Source organism: Aquarana catesbeiana, linkage group LG08, assembly GCF_042186555.1.
Source record: "Aquarana catesbeiana isolate 2022-GZ linkage group LG08, ASM4218655v1, whole genome shotgun sequence".
Taxonomy (NCBI): domain Eukaryota; kingdom Metazoa; phylum Chordata; class Amphibia; order Anura; family Ranidae; genus Aquarana; species Aquarana catesbeiana.
The window spans coordinates 280411119-280437731 of NC_133331.1; the positions used below are offsets into that span (position 1 = coordinate 280411119).

General features: G+C 44.1%; 1 protein-coding gene across 1 annotated transcript in view; it reads right to left on the bottom strand.

The window, feature by feature from the left end:
* LOC141106754 (uncharacterized) overlaps positions 1–26613 on the bottom strand; it is a 227636-nt gene that overhangs the window by 180435 nt on the left and 20588 nt on the right. Inside the window, exons 11-12 of the mRNA XM_073597681.1 lie at positions 5965–6561; positions 2128–2887 (exon numbers count right to left, since the gene is read on the bottom strand). Coding sequence (XP_073453782.1) covers positions 2128–2887; positions 5965–6561 — 1357 coding nt within the window. The remainder of the gene's footprint in view (positions 1–2127; positions 2888–5964; positions 6562–26613) is intronic.

The window sequence follows — 26613 nt, forward strand, 5'->3', positions numbered from 1 at the left end:
GATCCGCACCTGTCCCTCCCCCCAACTCGGCACAGGAGACAGTTCCGCAAGTTCCCAGACCATCTTAGTGTACATGCTGACGGTAGCGTTCAGTAGTAACAAAGTGGGACCAGCAAGCCCATGTTTCCGAGAATTTATGCATCCTGTCTTGTGAGGTATAAATCAGTTCTTCCATTTCTTTTATAGAGGAAAGCCGTGCAAACCATTCCCTGACTGTTGGGGTGACAGTTGAACGCCAATGCTTGGGTATAGAGAGTCTGGCGGCATTTACCATATGCATAGCCAGTGATTTATAGTAAACCTTTTTGGGTAATGTGTGGTGTAAGAGAAATTGGGACGGGGAGTAATCTAGAGTGTAGGTCGTTATGTGCGCTATGAGGCTATGGACCTCCTTCCAGGAGGGCTGGATATTCTCACATCCCCACCATATATGGAGCATTGTTCCCACCCCCGAGCCACATCTCCAGCATGTATCAGGGATGCTAGCAGAGAATTTGTGAAGGCGCGATGGGGTCCTATACCACTTGGTGATCGCCTTATAGCCATTTTCTTGGATAGCCACGTTCAGCGAGCCTTTATGCGCGTATTCGTACACAGTATTCCAGTCTTCCGCGGATAGGGGGTTTGGAGATCTCTATTCCAGGAATGTTGTGAAGGGGCAGGAGTCTGTGTTGGAGATTCTAAGAGGAGGGAGTAAAGGAGGGAGATTAGGTGTCTTTGCGGTGTTTTACGATGGCACAAGGACTCAAAGGGTGTGAGTTGTCGTGTCCAGACAGACTGACTCGCATGGGTTGTGAGGAAATGTCTAATTTGTCTGTATGTTCAGAATGGTAGAGAAGATGTCTTAGAGATGGATTTTAGGGACTCGAAGGATAAGGGTCTCTCATTAGAATAGAATTGAAGTGCAAGAACATCTTCGAATGGCCATTCCTGACTCAGAAAATTCTCAAAGATCCCCGGTGAGAAATCAGGGTTCCCCCGTAGAGAGATTAAAGGGCTCTTTTTGGAGGCCAGAAGTGTAGGGTAAATAAGCGGATGGGCTGAGAGATCGAGGGGCCAGTTCTTGGAGGATAGCCAAGGAAGGAGGAGTAAGGGTCCTGACGAGAATGATTTCTCTAGGAAGACCCATGATTTTTTATGAGCATGGATGTTCCAATCAGCAATCCTCGTGAGGTGACATGCGTTGTATTTTTGAAGGTCTGGTAAACCTATTCCCCCTCTAAGTTTAGATAATGTAAGTCTGGTAAATTTAATACGGGGCGAAGAATCCCTCCACAGGAAAGCGGAGCAGGCTCTACGATAGGATTTAAAGAAGATTGCTGGTAAAGAAATGGGAATTGATTGCATAATATAGAGTAGACGAGGCAGGACAGTCATTTTAATCAGGGCCGAGCGACCGAACCATGAGATGTTTAAGCTACTCCCATTCTTTCAGGTGTTTTTGGATCTGGAGAAGGGCCGGGTGAAAGTTTTTCAAGTACAAGTCCGACAAACGAGTGGGAATTTGAATGCCAAGATATGTAAATGTATCTTGTTCCCAACGAAATGGGAACAATGTTTGGCAAAGTGTCACTACCTGAGATGGAAGGGAACGTTTAGTGCTTGAGACTTGGCATAGTTAATTTTGAGGTTAGATAAGTTGCTAAAGTGTTCAACATCTTTGAGGAGATTGGACAGGGATATATGGGGCGATTGCAGAGCGAGCAGAATGTCATCAGCAAAGGCTGCGACCTTAAACTCTCTGTTCTTCAGCGTAACCCCTTGAATATTTGGGTTTTCTCTCAGTCTGTTGAGGAAGGGTGCCAGGGTTAAGATGTAAATCAAAGGTGAGAGTGGACAACCCTGACGGGTGCCATTGCTGATGGGAAAGGCGCTCGACAGGCGGCCATTGACTTTCACAGCTGCGGAGGGGTTCGTATAAAGCGCCATGATGTATGACAGCATACGTGTCCCCAATCCTACAGCAGCGAGTACCTCCTGCATATAGTCCCAGGCCACTCTGTTGAATGCCTTCTCAGCGTCCAGTGAAAGAAAAAATCCTTGTGATTTGGAAGACGTGATCCAATGATGTAAGTTTAGTGTGCAGATGGTGTTGTCCCTAGCTTCGCCGCCAGGAACAAAACCTACCTGGTCTAACGAGATAAGATCAGGCACCAGGGGAAGAAGTCTATTTGCTAATATTTTTGCGTAGATTTTGATATCTACATTCAGGAGAGATATCGGTCGATAGTTAGCTACTGCAGAGGAATCCTTGCCCTCTTTAGGGATTACTGCTATGTGTGCTGCTAACATTCTATCTGGTTTTACCTGGGGATTAGATAAGGCATTGAATGTGTCAAGGAGTTTAGGAACTAATAAGTCTGTAAAGGCCGTATAGTATTGGAGGGAGAAGCCGTCTGGGCCTGGGGCTTTGCCCGTTTTCATTTGCTTCTTAGCTGAGTCTATTTCAGGCGCTGAAATAGGGTCCTCCAAATCCCTGGACTGCTGGGAAGATACTGGCTTCGGGCTGTATTTAGATAGGAATTCTTTGATTAATGCAGTGCGTGTGCTGGCGTTAGCCTGTGTGGTACTGGTGGGCTGCAAATTGTATAATTTGAAATAGAATTTTTCAAATGCTCCAGCAATGTCTTCATTCTTGACCAGAAGGCCTCCCCCAGGGTCACGTATATGGTGGATTGTGGATGAGAGTTTGGATTTTTGAACCCCGTGTGCCAATAGGCGTCCGCATTTGTTTCCCTGTTCATAGAAAATCCTCTGGCCAAGGATGTAGCGTCTTCTAGAGCATTTGCCCAGCTCCTCTAGGAGCAAGGAGCGAGTATGTATTAATTCCTTTAGGGTAGTTTGCGCGTGGGTACGTTTGTGAGCAGTTTCAAGGGAACTGATTGTCCTGATGAGGGAATTTATGTAAGACTGATGTTGTTTTTTAGCTTTTGTGGCCAGGGCAATGAGTTCACCTCGAATCACGCACTTATGTGCTTCCCAAAGGGAGATTGAAGAGATCTCCGGGCTGGAGTTTTCCGTAAAGTATTGCTGGATCCTCATGCGGATATGTTCTATCGCTATAGGGTCTTTTGAAAAGGGAAGAATTCAAGCGCCAAGACTTTGTCCTGGAGTTGGATTCAGGGAAGGACAAGGACACTGAGATCGGGTGGTGATCCGACAGAAACATCAGTTCTACAGTGGACTGCGGAAGGTCTGACTGAGAGAGAAAAAAGTAATCGATCCTGGAGTATTTTTGGTGCGGTGCTGAAAAAAAAGTATATTCATTATCTGAGGGGAACAAAGTGCGCCAGGTGTCATGCAAAGTTAGAGATTGAAGTTGTAGGTTGATCTGGCGTAACGCTTTGTAGGTCAAGGTAGATGTTCCTGTGGAGGAATCCAGTAGGGGATTTAGGGGGACATTAAAGTCCCCTCCTAGAAGGACTATACCTGTTCCGAAAGTAGACAGAAGGTCGCACGTTTTTTTAAAGAAAAACTTGGTGATCGTTCGTTAGGGCAATAGATATTAGCCAGTGTGATCAGCTTTGAGGCATAAGAGCCCATAAGAAAGATGTACCTGCCTTCTGGGTCGACAAGTGAGTCAGAGAGAAGAAAGTTAGCGTTTTTCGATTATAAGAATGGATACACCTTTTGTTTTGGAGTCAGGGTTGGTGGAGTGAATGGCCATTCGGTAGATGTGGTTGGACAGTTTGGGGACAGCGTCAGAGCGGAAGTGTGTATCCTGTAGGAATATGAAGTGGGCCTTGTGTTTGGTGAGAGAAGATAAGACTTGTGATCTTTTTTCTGGTAGATTAAGGCCCTTCACGTTTAGAGATAGGCACTTCAGAGTCAGAGAGGACATGGCTTGGGCCTGGGATTGCAAATCTTTTTATATTTTTTACGCTGTGAGGTTGCGGTGCCACCTCTTCGAAATAATGTCACATACAGAAAGGGAGGGCAAACAGAGAGCACCGCAAAGAGGGACAGGCGGATCCAGTCAGAAAACGAGAAAATAAAAAAAAAATTAGAAAAGGGAAAGAGGGGAGGAGAGGAACACAGAAGGTATATAAAAGATGGGGGGGGGGGGGGGTAGGAAGGGGGAAGGGAGGAGAGCAGAAAGAGGAAACAAAAGAAGGGGAAGAAAAGGGAAGAAGAAAGTGGAAGTAGAGGGGGGGAAAGCAACTAGAAAAGAGAGAAAGAGAAGAAGGGGTAGAGGAAAAAGAAAGGGGGGTAAGAGTTCAACCAGAGGTGGTGGTAGTTTGGCCACGCAACCTAAAAAGAAGAAAAGCCTGGAGGTTCAGCGTAAATCCCAGTGGGACCGCTGTGCAGGAACGTGAGAGAGGACTGCGACCACAGAAAAATTGCGATCCGGGGAGAAAGGATTGGACCGTGTTTAGGATATGGTGAGTACAATGGGGAGCCTATCAAAAGTGCAATAGAAACATCTTAATAACCTGTGTGTAAATGAAAACAAAAAACAGAAAACCGGAGTGTCCTAAAGAACTGGATACCACAATTTGAACATAGAAAGTAACACTGTGATATCATAAAAATATCACAGAAGATATCACAGAAAATCCTGCCAGGTGCCTGTACTGAGTGTGACTTCTCCTTGCAAAGAGGAAATATATGCAATCAGGGGAGGCTAGATAAAGCATCAAAGTTTTATATATTTGTTTGTTTGAGAGTCCGGGGTGTCAGGGAAGGTTTGGAGATACGTACGATGCAGGTAGCCTCTACCTGAAAGAATGGTGGTGGTAAGTGTGAAGATTACTTCTTCATTCTCAGAGAGTTGGGAGGAACATCTGTTTGACACCCAAAAGAGGGTTCCGCCTGACACCCCAGGCTGACAAAGAAAAACATAATAAAGAACATAATAAAACATTTAAAGATAGAATACTCATGTTCCTATGGTAGCATGATAAAGATTACCTGTCATTTAACATGACTTTACCAGAGATCCTGCCAATTGCGTGAGAGCGTTTCTGTGAACAGGGGGTAAAGGGGTGGAATAGAGCTTCATTCCATGTATGAGATGGCAACATGAAAAGAGTCCAGCAAGAGGGGGTAAGGGGAGAAACGGGAGTCTCAAGTCTTTAAGTAGGGGATGCAGTTCTCCCAGCTGGGGAGCAAGGGGTTTCTTAAAAGGTAGTGCATTCCGGAACGAGATCCTTCTTAAAGATATTGGTGTCAGATTCAGTGCATATTCAGAGCAGCGTTCAGAGATCAGTGATGAGTAGTGTGGGAAATGGTATAGGTCCCCAGGAGGTTTGGTTAATGTTGCTTCGGTATCCGTGTTCCTGTGTAAAGTCCGCTTATCATCTGAAATGAAGCTTGAAAGTTAGTTTGAGGGACCATACAGGGCAGGGTTCCTAATAGAGAAGTACGAGCCCTGCTGAGTGAGGGGGGAAGGATAAGTAAGTGTGGATGGTTACTCACGTATGGAGACACCTGGCAGGTAGGGAGTATGAGGATTTAGCTTTCCATGCGGTCTCTCCTCCTGGATGGTGTAGACGGAGAGTCCGGGCTCCGTTGATGTTGATCCCTGCGAGACATCCGATTGCCCGGGGAGGACTGATCAGCTCTGTATCTGCGGGATCTGTGCCTTTGGGTCTTCGGTGATGGGTGGAGAGAGACCGGACACCAGGGTTCAGAGGGAAAGTATGGAGTGTACCATTCCGGAAGCTCGACGTGAGGAAGATCAAGCTGCTCGCAAAACCCTAACGGGTATTCAGGTGTGCGGAGTAGTGCGGAGCGACCTCTAGCGGATGCTGAAAGTCCGAACGGGAATTTCCATCGATACTGTATATTTCTGGCATGTAGGATTTCCAGCAGGGGGCGAAGAGCTTGCCTATTCTGTAGCGTTATCTGGGACAAGTCCTGAAATAACTTGACTTCTCCGCCATTATGGAGAATGCGGCCTTTTTCTCTGGCTTTATGGAGAATTTCTTCTTTGAGTGGGAAATTTAACACACAGCAAATTACATCCTTTGGTGGTTCATTTTCCCGGAGCAGGCACGGTGGGCTCTTTCCATGTCTATGGGGGAGTCTGCCAGGCGGTCAATCAGGTCATTAAAGATTGTGCATATAGTTTGTTGCAGTGATCCCGGTTCAATGTTCTCAGGGAGCCCCCTCACTCTTATATTATGCCTCCGACCGCGGTTGTCGAGGTCTTCAACATGTCTGTGGATATCCAAGAGTTGAGAAAGGTGGGAGTCAAAGGTGGTTTGCACCTGTCTGATGGCAGCGGTGTGAGTCTGGGAGACTTGTTCCACCCCATCTAACCGATGTGCCACCACATAGATTTCGGTTTTGAGGTTGGCGATCGCCGTTGTAACGGTGTTTTTAATAGCAGCAACTGCTTCTAGGTTCAGTAAGCTGGGGGGTTGGGATCGCCCTGCATTGATGCCCGAAGCCCCTGGAGTCAGTATGTCAGGTTCCATGCTAGGCGAGGCCTGAGATGGGGCCTGGGAGGCCGCGTGTGCAGCCATGCGTTGGGTCCGGAATAGCTCCGGTATGTTTCTGCTGAGCTGCTTACCTGAGTCGTTTATAGCTCGGGATGAAGAGGAGCTCCGGGTGGATCTGCTCATGGCGGTTATGGGGTGTAGGCTCCCTTAAAAAGCACTTTTCAGTCCCCGGATCGCAGGAGCTCTTCCCTTATGCTGCCGTCTTGGTCACCGTCCAGGCCACGCCCCCCACTGTTAGAATTTTTTTAACTCCCTTTTTGCAAAAGCCTGTAGTATGGATATTCTGTATACAAAAGTTTTATTTGATTAACATCACCTTGTACTTGGGTTATGGCTTGCAACAGTTTCTGGAAAAAAAAAAAAAATCTTGCCACCACTTCATATAGGAAAGGCCCTTGAGAAAGTCTGCCAATGTAAGCTCAGAGCAGTCTCCTCTTGAATGTAGTCAGTAAGAATAGATTAGCCACCAGTGCGGTCCTCCAAGGCACACACATTGGTCTTGCTACCCACTTAATTTTTTTCCTCAGAGACCAGGTCCCAGAAGAAAAAGAAGGCTCCACAGAGATTCTTATTGGTCAGCATGATCATGTGGTTGCATTGATCATTCACTGCTCATGATTGTCTCCAATATGATGCTACACAGTTTTCGGGCTGTGTAGTAAAGCTATTAAGTATGCAGCCTTATATGGGGATGGCGTGAGAGTGGCATGAGACCAGCTAAGTGCAGTGAGAACTGAGAACCATTTGTGTGTGGGGGGCAGGGGGTTAGTTAGGGTTTTTTTCAGAACTGGCTCACCTTTTAATCTTTTATAAAATGTTGAACCTACACTTTTTAAGCAGCCTGCCCACCCAAAGCTGATATTTCAGTTTTTGGTAGATGTTGGAGTGCACTCTCTTCCCGTGGGGACTCTATTACTGAGCTCTCAGCTCTGCACACCAGCTATAACTATTATGAGGAGCTCCCACCATTCCCACAGGTTTTAAAGTGGTTGTAAACCCTGTTACACAACTTGTACCTACAGGTAAGCCTATAATAAGGCTTACCGGTAGGTGCTGTAAATATCTCCTAAATCTGCTCCATTTAGGAAATTTTTACCATATACGCTTGCTTGCGCACTGAAGAAACGGCTCGCTCATGCAGTTTCTTCAGCAGCGCGCCGTGACCGGAGGCTCCCGCGCGTGAGTGACGGCATCGTGGCTCCGGCCATTTACAGCGCCGGAGCCCGCGAATCCGGAAATAACTCAAGGAGACATGTCGTCGGTCACAGCAGTGTGCAGGGCTGCTGCAACAGCTTCAATGTAAGGTATTTCATAATGAGCCAGTATGTGCTGCATACTAGCTAATTATGCCTTTGTGTTACAGGGTTTGTTTTTTAATTTATTTTTTTTATTTTCTGTTTTACAAACACTTTAATGTATTTATTTATTTTATAATATGGAGAATGAAACAAGTAGCTTGAAAATGCACACACCCAATACTGCTAGGTGGCCAACAAGAATGAGAAATTTTGGTAGGGAGACTGCTCTGCCAAGAGGTGACCCAGTCCACTGGTTCCAACAACAACTGAAATGTAACTTTGAGGTGGATTTGTTCTTTAAAGGCTAAAAATGCCCAATCGTGAGATTTCAGTTAGGAACACTGATACAGATCACAATAAAGAAGATAGTGGACACCAGTTCATAAAGGTTCCTATGTTTATTAGGTCAGTCTTTCAGCAGTACAATCATTGGAGCCGCAATCAGCCTCCCATGTGACCATGGACAGCAAAGTACATGGAATTTTGGCACTGAAAGAAGGAAAAGCTGTGTACAGTATGGGAAAGGACATATACAGGGAGAAAAAATTACTGGTGAGTAATACGATGTACAAAGTCATTGTATAAAGGAGCTCAGAAAAACTTGGAGTTATTTGATATTTTCTTCTAATACTGCAAGCTCAGGTCACCTCTAGCTATGACCACAACCCAAGCAACCCTAAAATTTCAGCACAATGACACTTTACTTTAATCTGATCCAAGCTATGAATTTCAGTGATGACTGCATTGGGAAAATCACTCAATTGCTTATTGTTGATTCACCTGAATATCTGCACATTTATTTAATTTGTGAATCAATTTTAGTAATAGTTTTTCATAATTGGGTAATATTTCAAGTTTTGCTTCAGTCTTTGGTTTATAGATGACCTTTCCTAAAATCACCCCCATCCCTTCCCTCTGTCACTGCCTTTCCCTAGAAATGTACACAAAACTGGAGCTCAAATTATAGACGGCCTGTTCTAAGAAATATGGCATCCTGTCACTGTTGCTTGCTGCATTAGAAGTTCATCATTATTGTAGATGTTGCTTCTGCAGGTTTCTTACATGGGATTACAGGGAAGGAATGTTGAAAGATTGTATTAAGTACATTGCAAAAGCCTATCTCAATATCTAGATAATAGAGGCTGGTCTGGATCTCTATTAATGTTTTCTAACATCTTTTCCAACAATATATGTATGTTTGGATAATGCTAATGGAGACCCGGATACATTACAGTTTCCACACTGGAAGGAAAGCAAAGGCTAAATTATTGTCCAATGTTGCATCTTAGCATTTGACTTTGCAACTGTTGTAATCAAATATTAAGATATGTAGTGGATACTAATGAGTAAAATGAGCCCATGTGTGGTACAGTGCAAGCAAGACTGGAGAGTACCGACCTATGGAGAGCTTTCAGAGTGTGAAAGGTGTCCTAAAGAAGTTCTATTGTCACAGCATACGCTTTCTTTTTATAACATCAGCATTGCAATAACATTACCAATAGGCTTACTTGAAAAATCTTCTTTCATGGAATATTTTGCTTATCTGATGGCCACCTCTTTCCACAACTTCCTGCTTTGCAGCTTCTCCTCTGCTTTTTACTTTCCATTTCTAAGGACTACATATCCTATGATGCCTTTCTCCCCGCAAACAGTGATTCTTGTTCTGACTCGGCCTCCTGAAACTCCTATCAGTTCAGAAGGCAGGCTTTGTGAAATGGGTTAAACAACAGTGAATACTCACAGGGCACAGTGATTGCGTGTTGCAGAATTCAAGGAAGTAAATGTGTGGGGATCTTTACAAAGTAAGTTTACAAGCTTCAAGATAATTTAGATTAATAGGTGTAGTCAAGAAATAATTAAAATACAATGTGCAAATTGATATATAATTTTAAATTTGACCATAGGTACACTTTAAAGGCTAAATCTACTTTTTGAAAAAATAAATAAATGCACCCATATTTGCAGCACAAAAAAGTGCATTTATTTATTTTGTAAAGCCACCTGCAAAGCATTGCAACTGCGATCGGGGGATCATGGGTGCAATGTACAGGCTCATGCAGACTTTTTCCAGCTCCTTGTCTGTAAATACAGGGGTACATACCTTTAGGTACAAAGCTGGAGGAAGTGTCAATGGAAGATGAGTGTAATGATCACCACAATCATGTTCCATTGAGAACTAACGCCATAGTTCATTCATTCACAGACCTTTATGAATGAATGATGCAGCTCTGCAGGCAGAGTAACAGCTGCAGCAGGGGAGAAGACCCCCCACACGCTGTAAGAAAAGTGAGAGGCGGCTTGCAACCACGTTAAACCCTACATGTGGGTGTAACATGATTTTTTTTTTTAAGCACCTCAGTATGGTGCTTTGTCAAAAACCCTGTGAATGAAAACAGTGAACCGTGAAATCACAGCACACAAAATAAGTGCACAGAGGGTATAGTATGGCCAATCCTCTGAAGAAAATGGGTCCTAAGAAAGGCAAGGTTCACCATGGTCTACCTAGGCCAAGGCCAGATGGACCCCACTCCTTAGAAACCAACCAAGGCTGGTCCACCAAGTACTTTGTTAGAGGCTTTCCCAAAGAGAAATCCCTCTGTAACATGATCTAAAAGGTGGAGTTAGCCTTTAAGACCCAGGGGGCTCAATTATACAAATACTGACTTCAGCTAGCAAAGTCAAGCTCTTAAATACCCCAACAATCATCTCTCTATTGGCTCCTTGCGGTGATGTGCAGCCTCACTGACCAATAGTTTTGAGGGCTAGAGCCTACCTTTGGAACTCAAGTCCACCCCTAAAGTACTGTGAGATAAAGCACTGCCTTCCTAAAACAGAAGGTTCCAGCAAAAAAAAAAAAAACAAGGAGTTTATGAGTAAGTGGCCAGAGTCATGTAAATTGCCCCTTTAGTCATCAGTGAATCCAAAACTGCTGGTGTATAGCTCAAATTAAGCCACAATTTTACAGAACCATGATTACTTGCACACAGCTGTTTTGGGATTCTCAGCCCTCATCAGTGCAAAATATATATATATATAAAAAGATTTGAGTGACTCCACTCTTTTATCCATATGTACAGAGTGAGCTCCTTGTTTTTTGGGGATTGTGCTGTAAGTAATAAGTAAATACGTTTGGTTTTACAAAAGCAATGCTGTAACCTGATGGTGCTCAAATCCAGAACTGAGTGTCTGGTTTAGGGCCTTCTTGAAACTTCCATTTGTTTATATACAATTAACTCTAGGTTTACCTCAAGCTCTCTTTAAGATATTCCAATGTGAAGTTATGCCTTGACCATTGTTTAGGGAATCTATGGAATCATGAGCTGCTAATTACACATGGAAATGAAGCATAATAAGTTTAGGTTTGCTGCAGAGTACCTGTGGAGCTGTGTTCCCTGGGAGTTAGTTGCCCCAGGGGTGCTCCTTGTATCACTTGGGCATGGGTACCCCACTGTGAGAATTGAACACATGGTCAAGGCACCAATGCTTTTTCTGCACTGTGCCTCTTAGGGCTAGACCTTTTGGTTAAGTCCAGGGCAATTTTTGTTACCAGGCCTCAGGGCCTGTTACAATATCGCACAATAAATTGCCCAAAAACAATTGCTAAACCTCCTAGTGTGCACTATTTCAGCACCCAATTCCTTAAAGTACACCTAAAACTTTTGATGGGAATAAAATGGAAGCATTTTTTAACATACCTGTTAATGTGTCAACTTGAGAAATATGACACATACTAACACTTCTGTATGTGTACAGTAAAGCTTTTCACTTACCTGTAAACACCACTCACCGTTAAATGCTTTTAAATTACTAGAAACTTGCAGCATTTCCAACAAATTCTGCAAGCAGTAGAAGTAGAAACCATGCTCCAATCCCAAACCAACCTGCAATAGTGCATCAAACCCAAATCTTTTCAACCGTACTGACAAGGAAAATCAAAGGAGGATGGAAATTTCTTCTCAAACAAATTCTAACTGTAAATGTGATTTTTCAAATGTAGAATTTAAAACATTGGTATGGTAATTGAAGACATCTTTTTTCAGGGTTTTCATAAGACATTTTTTGTTCTGGCAAACATGAAAGTTCAAATGAGGTTGTACTGCTCTATGGCCAACTTTACTGTACTCCACAATGAAGTGCAAGGCCTGTCACCAACCTGCTCCGGTCTCAGTTTTACATCATGAAGTAGAAGCTTAACAGAGAACTACAATGTAATCTTCATACCAAACCTTAAAATTGGGGAATAGGAAAGGTAGGTAGAAATGAGCGCTCGGTGTCCAGTAAATGCAAGAGGGAAGATAAGTTTGATCGCATTTATTAAAAATCGCAAGTATGACAATCCAATGGGTTTCAGGGGAACAAATATAATAAACTCAAAGAAAGGGAAAGTGGCACTGTTCAGGGGTAATGCACATAGAACTTGACCCTAAAATATATATGTGTGTGTAAAATATCCACTAATAACCAATGTGAAAGAAAAAAATGATAAGATTATATTTAATTATTTAGTCAACAGTGCTGCAAGCAATATGTATCCATTAGGAAAGATAATTGATAACAAAAATAGAAAGAAATCCTGCGAGCCACCACTGTCTAGATCAGTGGTTCTCAACCTTCCTAGTGCCGTGACCCCTTGATAAAATTTCCCAGGTTGTGGGGACCCCTAACAGTAAAATTATTTTCGTTGGTCGCGTTTGCTGGCACAGTGGCGGCGTTTGCTGGCACAGTGCTGACAATTGATGGGCACAGTGGCTGCACAGTGGGACGTTTGCTGGCACAGTGGCGACAATTGATGGGCACAGTGGCTGCGTTTGGCACAGTGGCAACAATTAAAGGGCACAGTGGCTGCGTTTGCTGGCACAGGTGGCGACGTTTGCTGGCACAGTGGTGACAATTTATGGGCACAGTGGTTGCGTTTGGCACAGTGGCAACAATTAAAGGGCACAGTGGCTGCATTTGATGGCACAGTGGCTGCGTTTGATGGCACAGTGGCTGCGTTTGATGGCACAGTGGTGACAATTGACGAGCACAGTGGCTGCATTTGATGGCACAGTGGCGGCGTTTGCTGGCACAGTGGTGACAATTGATGGGCACAATGGCTGCATTTGATGGCACAGTGGCGGTGTTGCTGGCAGTGGTGACAATTGATGGGCACAATGGCTGCATTTGATGGCACAGTGGCGGTGTTGCTGGCAGTGGTGACAATTGATGGGCACAGTGGCTGTGTTTGATGGCACAGTGGCGACAATTGATGGGCACAGTGGCTGCACAGCGGCAACGTTTGCTGGCACAGTGGCGACAATTGATGGGCACAGTGGCTGCGTTTGGCACAGTGGCAACAATTAAAGGGCACAGTTCCTGCGTTTAATGGCACAGTGGCGACAATTGATGAGCACAGTGGCTGCATTTGATGGCACAGTGGCGGCGTTTGCTGGCAGAGTGGCGACAATTGATGGGCCCAGTGGCGACAATTGATGGGCACAGTGGCTGCACAGTGGCGACGTTTGCTGGCACAGTAGCGACAATTGATGGGCACAGTGGCTGCATTTGATGGCACAGTGGCGGCGTTTGCTGGCACAGTGGCGACAATTGATGGGCACAGTTGCGACAATTGATGGGCACAGTGGCTGCGTTTGCTGGCACAGTGGCGACAATTGATGAGTACAGTGGCTGCATTTGATGGCACAGTGGCGGCGTTTGCTGGCACAGTGGCGACAATTGATGGGCACAGTGGCGACAATTGATGGGCACAGTGGCAGTGGCGATGTTTGGCACAGTGGCGACAATTGATGGCACAGTGGCGACAATGGGCACAGTGGCTGCACAGTGGCGACGTTTGCTGGCACAGTGGCGACAATTGATGGGCACAGTGGCTGTGTTTGGCACAGTGGCAACAATTAAAGGGCACAGTGGCTGCGTTTGATGGCACAGTGGCGACAATTGATGGGCACAGTGGCTGCATTTAAAGGCACAGTTGCAGCGTTTTAATGGGGGTTTTTATTTTCAGATTTTTTCAGTTTGTTTGCGCCCCCACCACTTATTTATATATAAACGTCCCGGTTGGTTCCTCAAAAGTGGTTATTCCGTGCCAGTGCTAGATACACAAAGTGTATAGCACCCAAACATGTATCTAGCACTGGCACGGAATAAACACTTTTGAGGAACCAACTGGGACATTTATATATATATATATATATATATATATATATATATATATACGTTTATATATATATATAAATGTTAAGTAACATAATGAAAAAAATGTTATCTTGTCAGCTTCTCCTGTGTGTCTGACTTACCAGATGTCACAGTGACACAGGTGTTCTTCTTCAGGTGTGTCGTTGCCTCCCTCTTGGTACACTCATCCACAGCAAGCGGACTTCGGTGGGTGTAACAAGATGTCCGCTTGCCGACTTCTAAGTCTAAGCATTACTGTGGACGAGAGTACCAAGATGGCGGCGACGGAACGTCACTTCCGTGCAGTCTCTCCTGTGCAGGAAGTGACATCTCGCTGGCCGAGACGGACGGACTCCGGCAGTAACTTCGGGTCCGTCTCGGCCAGCATCTCAGGCAGCATCTCGGCCAGCATCCGCGACCCCCTGGAGAATCGGCAGTCGACCCCCAGGTTGAGAACCGATGGTCTAGATGCTTAAAGTGGTTTTAATAACCCAAAGACTAATGGTAAAATGTAAAATTAATCAAATTAATATAACTAATAAATGGATATGATATACACACAAAACCAATTTAAAGTGCCTCGTGCATAACTGAGTTTAAAACCATAAACAAATAATATATAGAAAAAGTGCTCCTGTGCAATATATAGTGTCCAAATATGTCGTAAATGACCGTGCTGAAAATAAACAGTGCTGCAGGGGATATGTGATTCAGATCATAAGACAAAGTGCTCATGTGCATATAAATCGCATCCGAATCGCATCCAACTGCGTCTCTAGTAACGTGATAAAAGTTTGTGTAATTCAGGAACAATAAACAACACTGCAGGAGATATGTGATTCAGATCATAATACAAAGTGCTCATGTGCATATAAGTCGCATCCAACTGCGTCTCTAGTAACGTGATAAAAGTTTGTGTAATTCAGGAACAATAAAAAGTGTGATCCAAGATGGGCTGGGGTGTCTTCACTCAGGTGCCCCCTTATGTAGTAAACGCTCACCTTGGAGCGTCCGACTTTGCGATTAAGCTAAGTCAAAGCACGCATGTGAACCACCTCTGAGCTCTTTAAAATGTCAGGCTCCTGGGTTCCTTAGCATACCCTGTTTCCCCTAAAATAAGACCTAGCGTGATTGTCGGTGATGACTGCAATATAAACCATACCCTCCAAATAAGCCCTACCCTGTTTCCCCGAAAATAAGCCCTACCCTGAAAATAAGACCTACAAAGACTTTAACTAGGGCTTATTTGGGGGGTAGGGCTTATATTGAAGCCATCGCTGACAGTCACGCTAGGTCTTATTTTAGGGGAAACAGGGTAGTTATCCAGGATATGTGAAAGGAAATACTCAATAGTGCAATGACGTTTTAAACAATTTATTTCACTAAAGCAAAAACCCCCATCTGGGTTACTCACATTTATCAGGTGCGTCAGTGCACCATTCTATGATGGACATGTAGCAGATTATACCAGGGTGGTATCGGGATGATACGAGCGTTCTCCTTAGCTAACAAGATGTCTTGTCATGCTGTCCTGACCCCTCCCCTGGGGGGTCAGGCGCCTCAGATGACATCCGTGTATTGAAATGCGTAAGACAGGACATACTTGGCATGCAAGATGTCATTTCCTGTACTTCTGACACTTCCGGTTTCTGTGAGCACGCTGTGTGGAATGCATGCTACTACTGATACTTTGTCATGGACATTGATTGATATTTTGAACCTTGATGAATTTATGCATATAACATTTATATATATATATATATAATTTTTTATATACTGTATATCATTTTTTATATATTTTTTACATTAATTGATACACATTCCTTATATTTTTTGTATGCACACGTCACTTTAAAAGGAGCACTTGTATTACATAGAGCTCTCAGAATAGCTTGGTTTATTCACCAGTTAATTTTCTTATCATTTTTCTTTCACATTGGTTATTAGTGGATATTTTACATATATATTAGGGTCACGTTCTATGTGCATTACCCCTGAACAGTGCCAGTTTCCCTTTCTTTGAGTTTATAATATTTCTGCATTTCACCTAGGTGAAGTTTTTAATTAGGGAGGCTGCAGTTCATCCATTTCCTAAGCGCCGAAACCTGTTACTTATTCAGGGGAACAGAGACTCCCCCTTCTTCAGGGCTTTTGTTGCTTGCTGATATGTGTGGAAGAATCTCAAACAGATGGGACTGTCGCACAACGTTCAAACGGATGAATGTCTTAGTGTTGGCTGTGCTTACCAACCTTTCCTAGATGACATGTGGATACAACCATAAGGCTAAACCCAGAGGTAGCAACCCAGGCCCCATAAAAGTCTACTTGTCATCTACTTTCAAGTTGGCAATAAACCATTGGAATTGAAGTCTTCCATCTTACCCTCTTTCGCTACTCACCCACAACCAGTGACTGACTGAGTCAGTCCAACGCGATCTCCAACCCTAATGAGTTACCTTCAAAACTGGGGAAGAAGCAAAAAATAATAATGGAGGAAAGAAAGAGTACGTGCAAACACACACCTGTGTGTCCAATCAATCTTTGACTCTCCACAAGGATACTATTGTATGTTTACATGTGTTTTAGATACAAATAATTTGTTTTTATTCAATATTGGTGTTGTTATTGAAGTGTATTAAGTGTTTTATCAGTATTAAACTAAAACTGAACTCCAACCTCCCTTCAAGTCTTGCACAGTTGTAAAAGCTCTTCTCTGATTTTACTGATCACTGTGAGCTTCTGACAATGTGCATCAGAAGCCACAGTAAGTTAGACGGAGCATGCCAATGTTCAGCATTATCCAGCAGTTTCTTCCTCAGCCTGACTGTCCCTGGCCCGCCCCTTTTGCAAACACTGGATATCAGTAGTAAATCATAGAGACTCATCATTACATGTGGGCAATTTCATAGGGCAGTCTGCATGTAAATACATCCTGCCTGGTAACTTCCATTCCTCCAGAATGACAACAACCCATCAAGACTTTTTGGTATTTGCATAACTCCTCTCCACAGCCAGCCCACTGCTTGTATGTATTGAGGCAGGGTGCTGTCATGCTTTCAGGATGTACTGCACCTAGTTGGCCCCTTCCGTTAGCCATAATCCTGCATTAGAAGAACAGAGACCCACTGATGACAGTACTAGGTTTAACATAAAGTAATGGAAATGGAAAGGTTTTATTGTCATCAGCATATTGAAGGGGGGGGGAATTGAGGAACCAGGGAAGGTAAAATAAAAGCATATAAAAGAACAGCTTTAAGATCAGGAAGCATGCTATTTTTAGCATTAACAGAGAAGTATGACAAAAGCTTTTTTGGCCATACTTCTCTTCTGTATCACAGGAGTGCACTTACTTTTGCTCTCTTGTGACCCAGAAGCTCGCTGACGGCTGACGTAACAGAGCCGGTCCAGGCTCTGGCAGTCTTCAGACAATAATGTTGGGGACAACCCAGCCTTTCAGTGTGCTGCTGAGAGCCTGAGCCGCTCCCGCCCCCTCCCCTGCCTGGTGCTCCAGGGAGAGCTGGAGGGGCAGAGCAGAGCAGAGAGCTGGTAGCTGACAGTCACCTCTCTCTGCTCACTGAAAACTGAGCGATCATCAGTCATGTGATTGCTTAGTTGTTGAGCTTAGAGCTGGTGTGGGGACAGCTGCAGCATTGGACCCATGCTACAGCAGGGAGGTAAGTATGGATGTTTTTCACTATGTCCATACTTTTTCTTTAATAATAAAATTAGGATTAGGGCTATGTGCCAGTTAAGGGTAAACCTTTAGGTTTAGTTTACGTTGAAAAGATAAGAAATAGTGTGATCATTCAGGTTTAGATGTTAGATTCATTGCTGTGCATAGGACTCTGGATTGATATAGTGGTACTCTGTCAGCTTTTTGTTGCTGTTTGAACCCACATGTGGGTAATTTTTCCCCAAACCCTGTCTATATGAAAGCTGTCAGAAGAAGAGACAGAAAATGTCTCCAGTGCCTGTTTGAACAAGAGAAAAAGGAGAGGAGGTGAAAGGTTTCACTTTATTTAGACTCTTTATGAAGCCCACTGAACAACATATTAAAGCGGGGTTCCACTCAAATTTTTAACTTAATCTTACCCCCTTCAGTTAATTGCATAGATGTTCAAATGCCGCACAAATTTTTTTTTTCATCGCTGTAATTACCTTTATATTGTACTTTATTGTGGCACTTCCTGTCTCTCCTCCCATGGGAGTAGGCGTGTTTATTGCCTTACCCCGGCGCCTGGGAGCTTAGTGTCAGGCTTCCCAAGATTCAGTGCGGAAACAATGATCATGCGTGTGAACAAGCTGTGAATGAACAGCATTCACCGCATTCAGGAAATCAATTTTTGTGGGCTTCACATGCCCACAAGCAAGATAGAAACAGCCAGCATCACATTTTTTAAGTTTTTCTTCAGTATGAAAACAGACAGAGGCGGAAATATTACACCCAAACTGTGAGTATTATTTTGGGGTTAGCAAAGTGTCTCAATGACCTAAAAAAAAAAAAAAAAGATTGGTCGCCGGACTCCCACTTTAACTGAACTAGCTGCTCACATGATCTCTACTAAAGGGAAGGACTGGCTCATCTGAAGTTCCTATGCAGCAGAGAGCACATGACCAGATGCCTAGGCATTGAACACAAGACCATCCTCAGCGAAATTCTGAAGCAGCAATTCCTGCTGCAAAAGTGTTTTATGGCTTCTGCTATGACCACAGCCTGTCCACCCAAAATTGATATTTTAGTTTTTGGTAGATGATGAATGGTTGAATCACAGTTTCCTTTATTGTTTTAATATAGTGGTCAATTAAGCTTCAACAGGATAAATCTCAGGAAGGTGTTGATCTGCAGAGTTCATCACTCCAGCTCTTGGGCCACAGCAGTGTTTAAAACCCCCTTCCCGCCGACCGTACGCAAATTTGAGTTCATGGCTTGAAGGGGTTATATCAGGGTGATGCCACCCCACTACTGTTTTTTAGAGTGGGTGGTTGACTCTTTAGTGTTAACAAATGTGTCTAAAAACTGCTCGGCTATTATCCTAAAGGATGTTCTCACCTTCTGCCGCTCTTCCCGGGCCTCCCGTCCCACCGGGAGACCAGAGCCACCAGCCAGCATGTCCGCTGGCTAGGCTGAGACCTGTCCGAAGTTGGATTCGGCTCCAATCGGATCTCCGATGTAAAATTCTGGAAGCAACGTCACAAATACTGTGTGACACAAAGTATTGCAACGATCACCATTTTATTCCCTAGGGTCTCTGCTAAAAATATATATATAATGTTTGGGGGTTCTAAGTAATTGTCTAGCAAAAAATATGGATTTTAACTTGAAAGCAACAAATGTCAAAATAGGCTTGGGCATGAAAGGGTTAATAAAATGTCTATTAAATTCATGTCTTTTAAATCTCACAGAACCAAAGAACATTACAGATCTTTCCAGACTGGTTTTCATGCTTCTTGTTTACACCTTAAAGTGTTTAATAGGAAAGGCAAGACCAGTAAGACTTTTTTTTTAAGTTCCTCCACATACATTGTTCATTCAGCTGGAACAGCTGTAGCTCTAGCTCTACCTGATATCCTGGTAGGTAGACATCCAGCTGCTCAATCCTTCTTGGTTCAAACTCTTGCAAACATCTATTTTTACTTCTCCAAAAAGACCATATAGTGAGGTAGCTTAAAGTAAACCCTTTTTGCCCATGCAGGACAAGCCAGTAGGTTCCCTTAAATTGGAACTTTTGAAAAATGATGCCTCTTCTGCAATAAAATTGGATTTTTGACTTGCCTGTAAAATCTATTTTATGCTCATACAGTATAGGACACAGGCAGATTCAGAGACCAATGGAACATCCAAAAGCACGAGGGGAGAGTAAATCGGCAACAAAACCAGCCAACAGACCCTCCACAACAACCAAAGATGGGTCCAGTAGCCTGTAGCACCTTGTGAGCAAGGACAACATCAGCAGTGGCCTAAACATTCAAGCAAAACTTAGTAAATTTGTGAACCACAGACTGGGTGGCATCCCTAAAAAATCTGCAATGCAGAAGCTTGATTGTGAAAAGCCAAGGATGTCCTGACAGATCTAGCAGAATGAGCCACCACTGAAAAGGGAAGAACCCTAGCCTCAGCCGAACAGGTCCAAACTACAACCTGACAAATCCACCTAGCAATGGTGGAATGAGATGCAGGGAGCCCCCTATGAGATCCCTCCAGAAACACAAAGAGGCAATCTGAGTCTCCGGAAAGCTGTAGATGCGAGGTAGATTCTAACAGTGTGAAGTGCCAACTCCCAAGGGTGTTTCAAGGTAGGACAAAAGGATGGAAGTACTATGTCCTGATTGATGTGAAAGGAAAAAAAAAATCTTAGGCAGAAAAGAGAACCTAGGCCAAAGGATATCCTTATGCTTTTGAACCATTAGGAAGGGCTTTCTACAAGATAAGGCAGCCAGCTCTGACACCCTCCTGGCAGAGGTGATGGCAACCACCTTGCTAGTAAAGTCAGTCAAGGATATATTTCTAATGGGCTCAAAGAGAGTAGACTGCAGTACTGAAAGCATGAGGTTCAAGTCCCACAATGTAACCACATGGCATCTAGAAGGAACAATATGAACAAGCCCTTGTATAAAAGCCTTCACCAAGGAGAGTTGTCAATGGCCATTGAAAAAAAGAATAGTCAAGGCCTATATTTGGTCAAGGCTGATATTTGTACTCAGGGCTAACCACTGATCCATCCTTACTGAGGAAAAGCCAAGACACATCTAACAGATTATTGAGCTCTAATCTTCCATTGTCCACACCAGGCAAAAGCCTTCACCAAAGAGTGAGATGCCAACAGCCATTGAAAAAAGAATAGACAAGGCCTATATTTGTACTCAGGGCCATCCACTGATCCACCCTGATTGAGGAAAATCCAAGACACATCTCACAGATTACTATCGAGCACTGGGACAGTAGATCAGGATAGTCTGGTAATGGTCACAGAACATGCACTGGAAGCTTTAGTACATCTGCATACCACTTTATTCTTTGCTGATTTGGTGCAACGAATATCACTGAGACACCTTTGGATTCAATCTAGCAGAGCAGACAAGGGCAGATCTTTAAAGGGAGAAAAGGCATAGATCATAGAGAACTGATCCCACTGGGTCACCAGAGCATCCACTGCAAAGGCCCTCAAATCCTGAGATCAACATACAAACCTTTCCATCTTTTGGTTGAGATCCATGTCCAGCATCCCCCTTCTTAGACAAATGTCCTGAGAAATACCGCCTGACAAGGCAAGAATGTGGCATTCTGCCCATGGCAGAATCAGGTCCACCTGGGCCTAAGATGCTCGATTTCTGGTCCTACCCTGTTGATTGATGTAAGCCCCAAGCATGGCTTTGTCTTAATGAACCAAAACAGCATCAAGGGTCGATGAGAGGACGAGGCTGTCTGCTGAATATCACAGGATAGAACCTGGACAGATCTGGCCCTTTAAAGCGGTTGTTCAGTAATTTTTTTACAAGTTAAGTCAGCAACTGTAACTGATGACTTTTAATAGTAGGACACTTAGCTGTCCCAGGATTCAGCAATGTCCTCACCCAGCCAGTTTCTTCACCAGGCTTTGGTCCCCAGTGCCAGAATATTGTGGGCAGCCGGCTGTGACTGCTTGGTCCTGCAGCTTTTTGGGACCTGTGACGTGTCTCAGAAAGCTGGGGGGAATGAATCGATTGCCAATCCAAAACGGAAGTGGAGGCGCAGGTTACCCCCCCCAAAAAAACGAAAGTGGCAAATATGAAGGGGGGGGGGGGGTGAGAGGAGGGGGAGCGGAACTTACACTTCAACAGCAGACTGTCCAGGTGCCCCACAACATGGACACCTGAAAAGTGAAATAGGGCAAGGACTGGAGCCTAGAGCTTTGTGAAGACCCGAGGGGCAATGGATAGGCCAAATGCTACAAATTGTAAATATTGCTCTTCTAAGGCAAAGTGCACAAAGCGTTACTGCAGAGGATAAATAGGGACATGCAAATAAGCATTTTTGATGTCTAGAGAAACAATGAACGACCTGGCAGATTCCATTGGAAATGTAAGATTCTTAAGTATTTAGCTGAGGACCTTGGGGTTCAAGGACCACAATGAACAAGTTGGAGTAAAAGCTCTGAAACCTCTCTCCCACCGGAAGTTGTACAATAACCTCCAAAGAAGGAAGCTGTTGGGAGAGTAACCTGAAACCTCTCACTATGGAGAGGAGGGCAGGTTGGAAGTCATGAACAGGGATAGCCTTGGGAGACACTAGACTAAACCCAAAAGATCTGGAGTGCCCTGAGCCCTGAACCCGTCATTACGCAGAAGGTCTAGAACTAGGTTGAGCTGGTGTGGGTGTCCAAGGCTTGCTTCAGAACTGTTTTCATGCGCGCACTTGGAGGTTTGTGGGGGACAAAAGGAACCCTTTCTCTGGGTACGGGCTGGGGACTTACTTAGTAATCAAAAAGCTGACTCCTGCAGGTAACAGGTTACCTCTTACCCCCAGCTACCTTTGTGATAAAAAAAACAAAAAAAAACAAGGTCTTCGCCAAAGAGAATCCTCCCCAGTTGCTTCTTGCATGCTGGTTCCATGGTACATGTCATCTCCCTGTCAATCAGCATCAAGATAGTGTCACTGAGCTTATATAGCAGAGGGGGGCTCCTCTTGAGAAAATGCCTGTGTTCTGTACCGAATGAAAAAAAAACGCTTCTTACATGTTTTCTAGCAAAATTGCTTAGATTGGACACTGAGCTGCACATGCACAGCTCAGTGTATAATCCCAGCATCCTTGGAGCCAAGTGAGTTAACTTCTATGTGGAAGAGTTGCTTCATTCCTAATTAGAAAGGTATGAGATGCCGCTCAGCCAACCCGATCCATGTTAGGTGTAAATGACGGCTTCAGCTAGCACTGCTCCACTGACCATGCCCCCAGACTCAGCTCTCTATGACCAATGCCGTGTACACGCGGGCAAACTTTTCGGCATCAAAGATCCAACGGTCTTTCCGACGGACTTCCGACAGATTTTCAAACAAACGGACTTGGCTACACACGATCACACTAAAGTCCAACGGATTTGTACGTGATGACGTACGACCGGACTAAAATAAGGAAGTTGATAGCCAGTAGCCAATAGCTGCCCTTGCGTCGGTTTTCGTCCGACGGACTAGCATACAGACGAACTGATTTTTCGACTAGACTCGAATCCGTCGGAAATATTTGAAACATGTTTCAAATCTAAAGTCCGTCTGATTTTCGACCGAAAAGGTCCGTTGGAAGTCCGATGAAGCCCACATTTGTTCCGGCGGACGAGTTTGGTCGAAAAGTCCGCCCGTGTGTACACGGCATTAGTTCCGCTGGGTAGGGAGAAACACCTCCTACCCTCCTAAATCGTATGACATAATTTGCCTAGGCATGGAAAACTGGAAGTAACTGAAGTATACCAGTAAATATGATATACAGTACCTTCCAATCTATTTACTAACGCTAGCAGCAGAAGGATTAAACATAGTCATTGTTAAATGAGAGTGAGCTTCCGCTCTAATTTATTTTTCTCCTCGCGTTTTGTCACTTTGCACTTTTGTCTGCGTTTCTTTTCTCACTAGGATGGAGGGTGTGGGTCCTCTGGCCTACCCTCAAGTCTAGGGGAGGATGCGTGGCCAATAGGTTCCTTCCTCCCCTGAACTAGGGAGAGGGGGAGAGAGCCTCTTACCTACTACTCGTTGGTTGGCTTCGATTGACCTGGAGGTGAGGGGTCCCCAGGCCTCTTGACTAGATGGACGACCAAGTTGTGCCTTGCCCCGGGGGTCAGGGTAAGGTCCAACTCCTTCGGGGGGTGGACAAAAGACAAACCTTTAAGTGCATTTTTTTATATGTTTTTCACATGCATTGTTTGTACACTTAGGTGTTTTTACGCACCACCGCAGATAAAAAAATAAAATTATGTGAACAAGTTGCTGCAGCCTGCATAAGCAAAGCACAGGTCCATTTTAAGATGATCTTCACCTAATCTGCCTGTTTAGGTGGACTAAAATTACTATAATGTCTATAATCACTCCCCAACCTGAGCAGCTATCCCCCGTCCAACCCTCTTCACAGGAATAACTGATCGTCTGGTATGTACTTTTTTTCCACTAGATAGTACCGGGAGTGGATTTCTGTTTACCCCTCCCCCTTACACATTGCCTAGTCATATACCTGCAAGCTTGGCTGATCTAAAAGTACATTCAAATCTTTCCTCACTGTGCCTGCACATCCATCTGCGATTTGAAAACTTTATGTAGCTTGTAATATTGCTATGCTCCTAGAGGAGGATGACAAATCTGGATATTGGCAAGTACCTGAATGGAGGGGGGGTGTCCCTTCCATCCAATCAGCTCTCCTCACTGAGCTCTGCAGATTGTGCATTTTGCTTTCTGCCCTCTTTTTTCTGACAGCTCAGACAAGCTTTATAAATTCTGGATTTTGATTGGATGTAGAGAAGGGATGGCTGCAGATAAACAGGTACAATTAATGTAGGATTTGTTTCACCTTTGTATATCACCTGACGCCAGTCCCTTTACTGGGCATATGTAAGGGTTTACAACCACTTTAAATTTGCGATGCTTCTTTCAGCGAGACTGGTGCCGTATGATTTTTATGCAGGACATGGGGATGAACTTGGCACAGGATCTGGAGACTACAAGGAAGAAGGAGTTCATTGATATTTGGGTTTAATTTAGTGTAAGGCAGGCATGTCAAACTGATGTTTTTCATGATGTATGTGGTCCTCTTACAGTTTAAACTGAATGAGGTCCCTGGCTGTGTTCCAACAAATTAAGCCTGCACTTGCTATTGTAATTTTGCAAATGGATATGTCAAAATGGTTTACAGACCTTAGGTCAGTCTTTCTCAACTTTTCAACACAGGGGAACCCTTGAAATAACTTTCTGGTCTCAGAGAACCCTTGCTAAAAATTCCTATATCAGCATCTGATACAGTGTGATGGTCAGTGGGAAGAATGCTCCTTACACTTGTAGTCATTGGGAAGAATTGCCCCCTTACAGATTGCTAAGGATCAATTGTGTCAGTGGGAAATTATCTGAGAGGCAGAAATTGCTCACTGCACAAGAAACCCCTAGGAACCTCTGGAGGAACCCTGGTTGAGAAACCATGGCTTGGGTTAAGGCCTTATGCACCCTGGGTGTTTAGCCCCACTGCATGAGACTTCAGGTTTAGGTGTGGATAGGAGGTACAAGTGGACAGCATGCACCCAGGGACGAATGGGTTAGTTGTTAGCAGCTTTCAGCCTCAGCGAGGCTGCCGGCAACAGGGCTGGGCAGTGTGCATGTTCCTTTCTCCCGCACCTAAATGTTGGAGTCTCATATGTATAAATGCCCAGTGCGCATTAGGCCTAAGTATTCAGTGAGGGGGAGAGTTAAACCTGGCTATGCACTATATTGGTGGTCTCCAAACTGCAGCCCTGAGGCCAGATTTGGCGCTTTGCCTGCCTCTATCTGGCCCAAGGGGTACTATTCCTTCCACATACACCAATGATGGGGTGCTATTTATTTCTCCCACAGACACCAATGATGGGGTACCATTCCTCCCACCAACAATGGGGAACTATTATTCCAACTAATAACAATGGGGCACTATTCCTCCCACAGACACCAATGATGGGGTACCATTCCTCCCACCAACAATGGGGAACTATTATTCCAACTGATAACAATGGGGCACTATTCCTCCCACAGACTCCAATGATGGGGTGCTATTCCTCTCACTGACAACAATGGTCACCAATAAAACCAATGATGGGGTGTTTTCTAATCCCACTGGCCACCCTAAAGTCTAAAGGACAGTAAACTGGCCCTTTGTTTAGAAAGTTTGGAGACTCCTGTACTATATGATAAGACTGTACAATTTCTTTTAGCGTTACCAAAACATTATGAGGATACACTGTACCTAACAATACTTTCAATCTGTATCCAATCAGACAGGCCCTTGTACTACACAGTTGATGTTAAATCTAAAGGAGAATGTACTTTGTATAATCACCTTGAAAGTGAACCCATGCTTTGTCCATGACAGGTTACCTTAAAGTTTTTGTGGGGGGAGAACTTCAGTGTTGGGGTACTTTGATGTAAACTTGGAGGAACATTCACTTTATTTTCAGTGGCAATAGCCTCATGCTAAAAGAAATAACACAACTAGTGCTAAAAAATGAACATATCATAGATCGAAGCCAATGAACAATGGGTGAGGACACCCCAAAGCTCAAAGCTGTCTGTAAAAAGAGTCAGTAACGGGAAAACTCATTTTTTGGGTCTCCACAAGTTATACACTATGTGGCCAATGTTTGTGAGCAAGTGACCATTAAACCTATGTAAGCTCATTGGACACGGTATTCCAAAAACACTGCATTTATTATAGAGTTGCCCCGCATTCCAAAACCATTGCATTTATTATAGCATTGCCCTGCCTTTAACAGTCTTCACCCTTCTGCGAAGGCTTTCCACAAAGTTTAGAACGTGTCTATCGAAATCTGTACCCATTCTGTTGAAAAAGCATTTATGAGGTTGGGTACAAAAAACAAATCTGGCTTACAGTCAGCATTCCATTTCAATCTAAATGTGTAGGGTTGAGGCCAGAGCTCTATTCAGGCCACTCAAGTTCCTCTACAGCAAATTGGCCAAACCATGTTTAAAAATCAAGGAA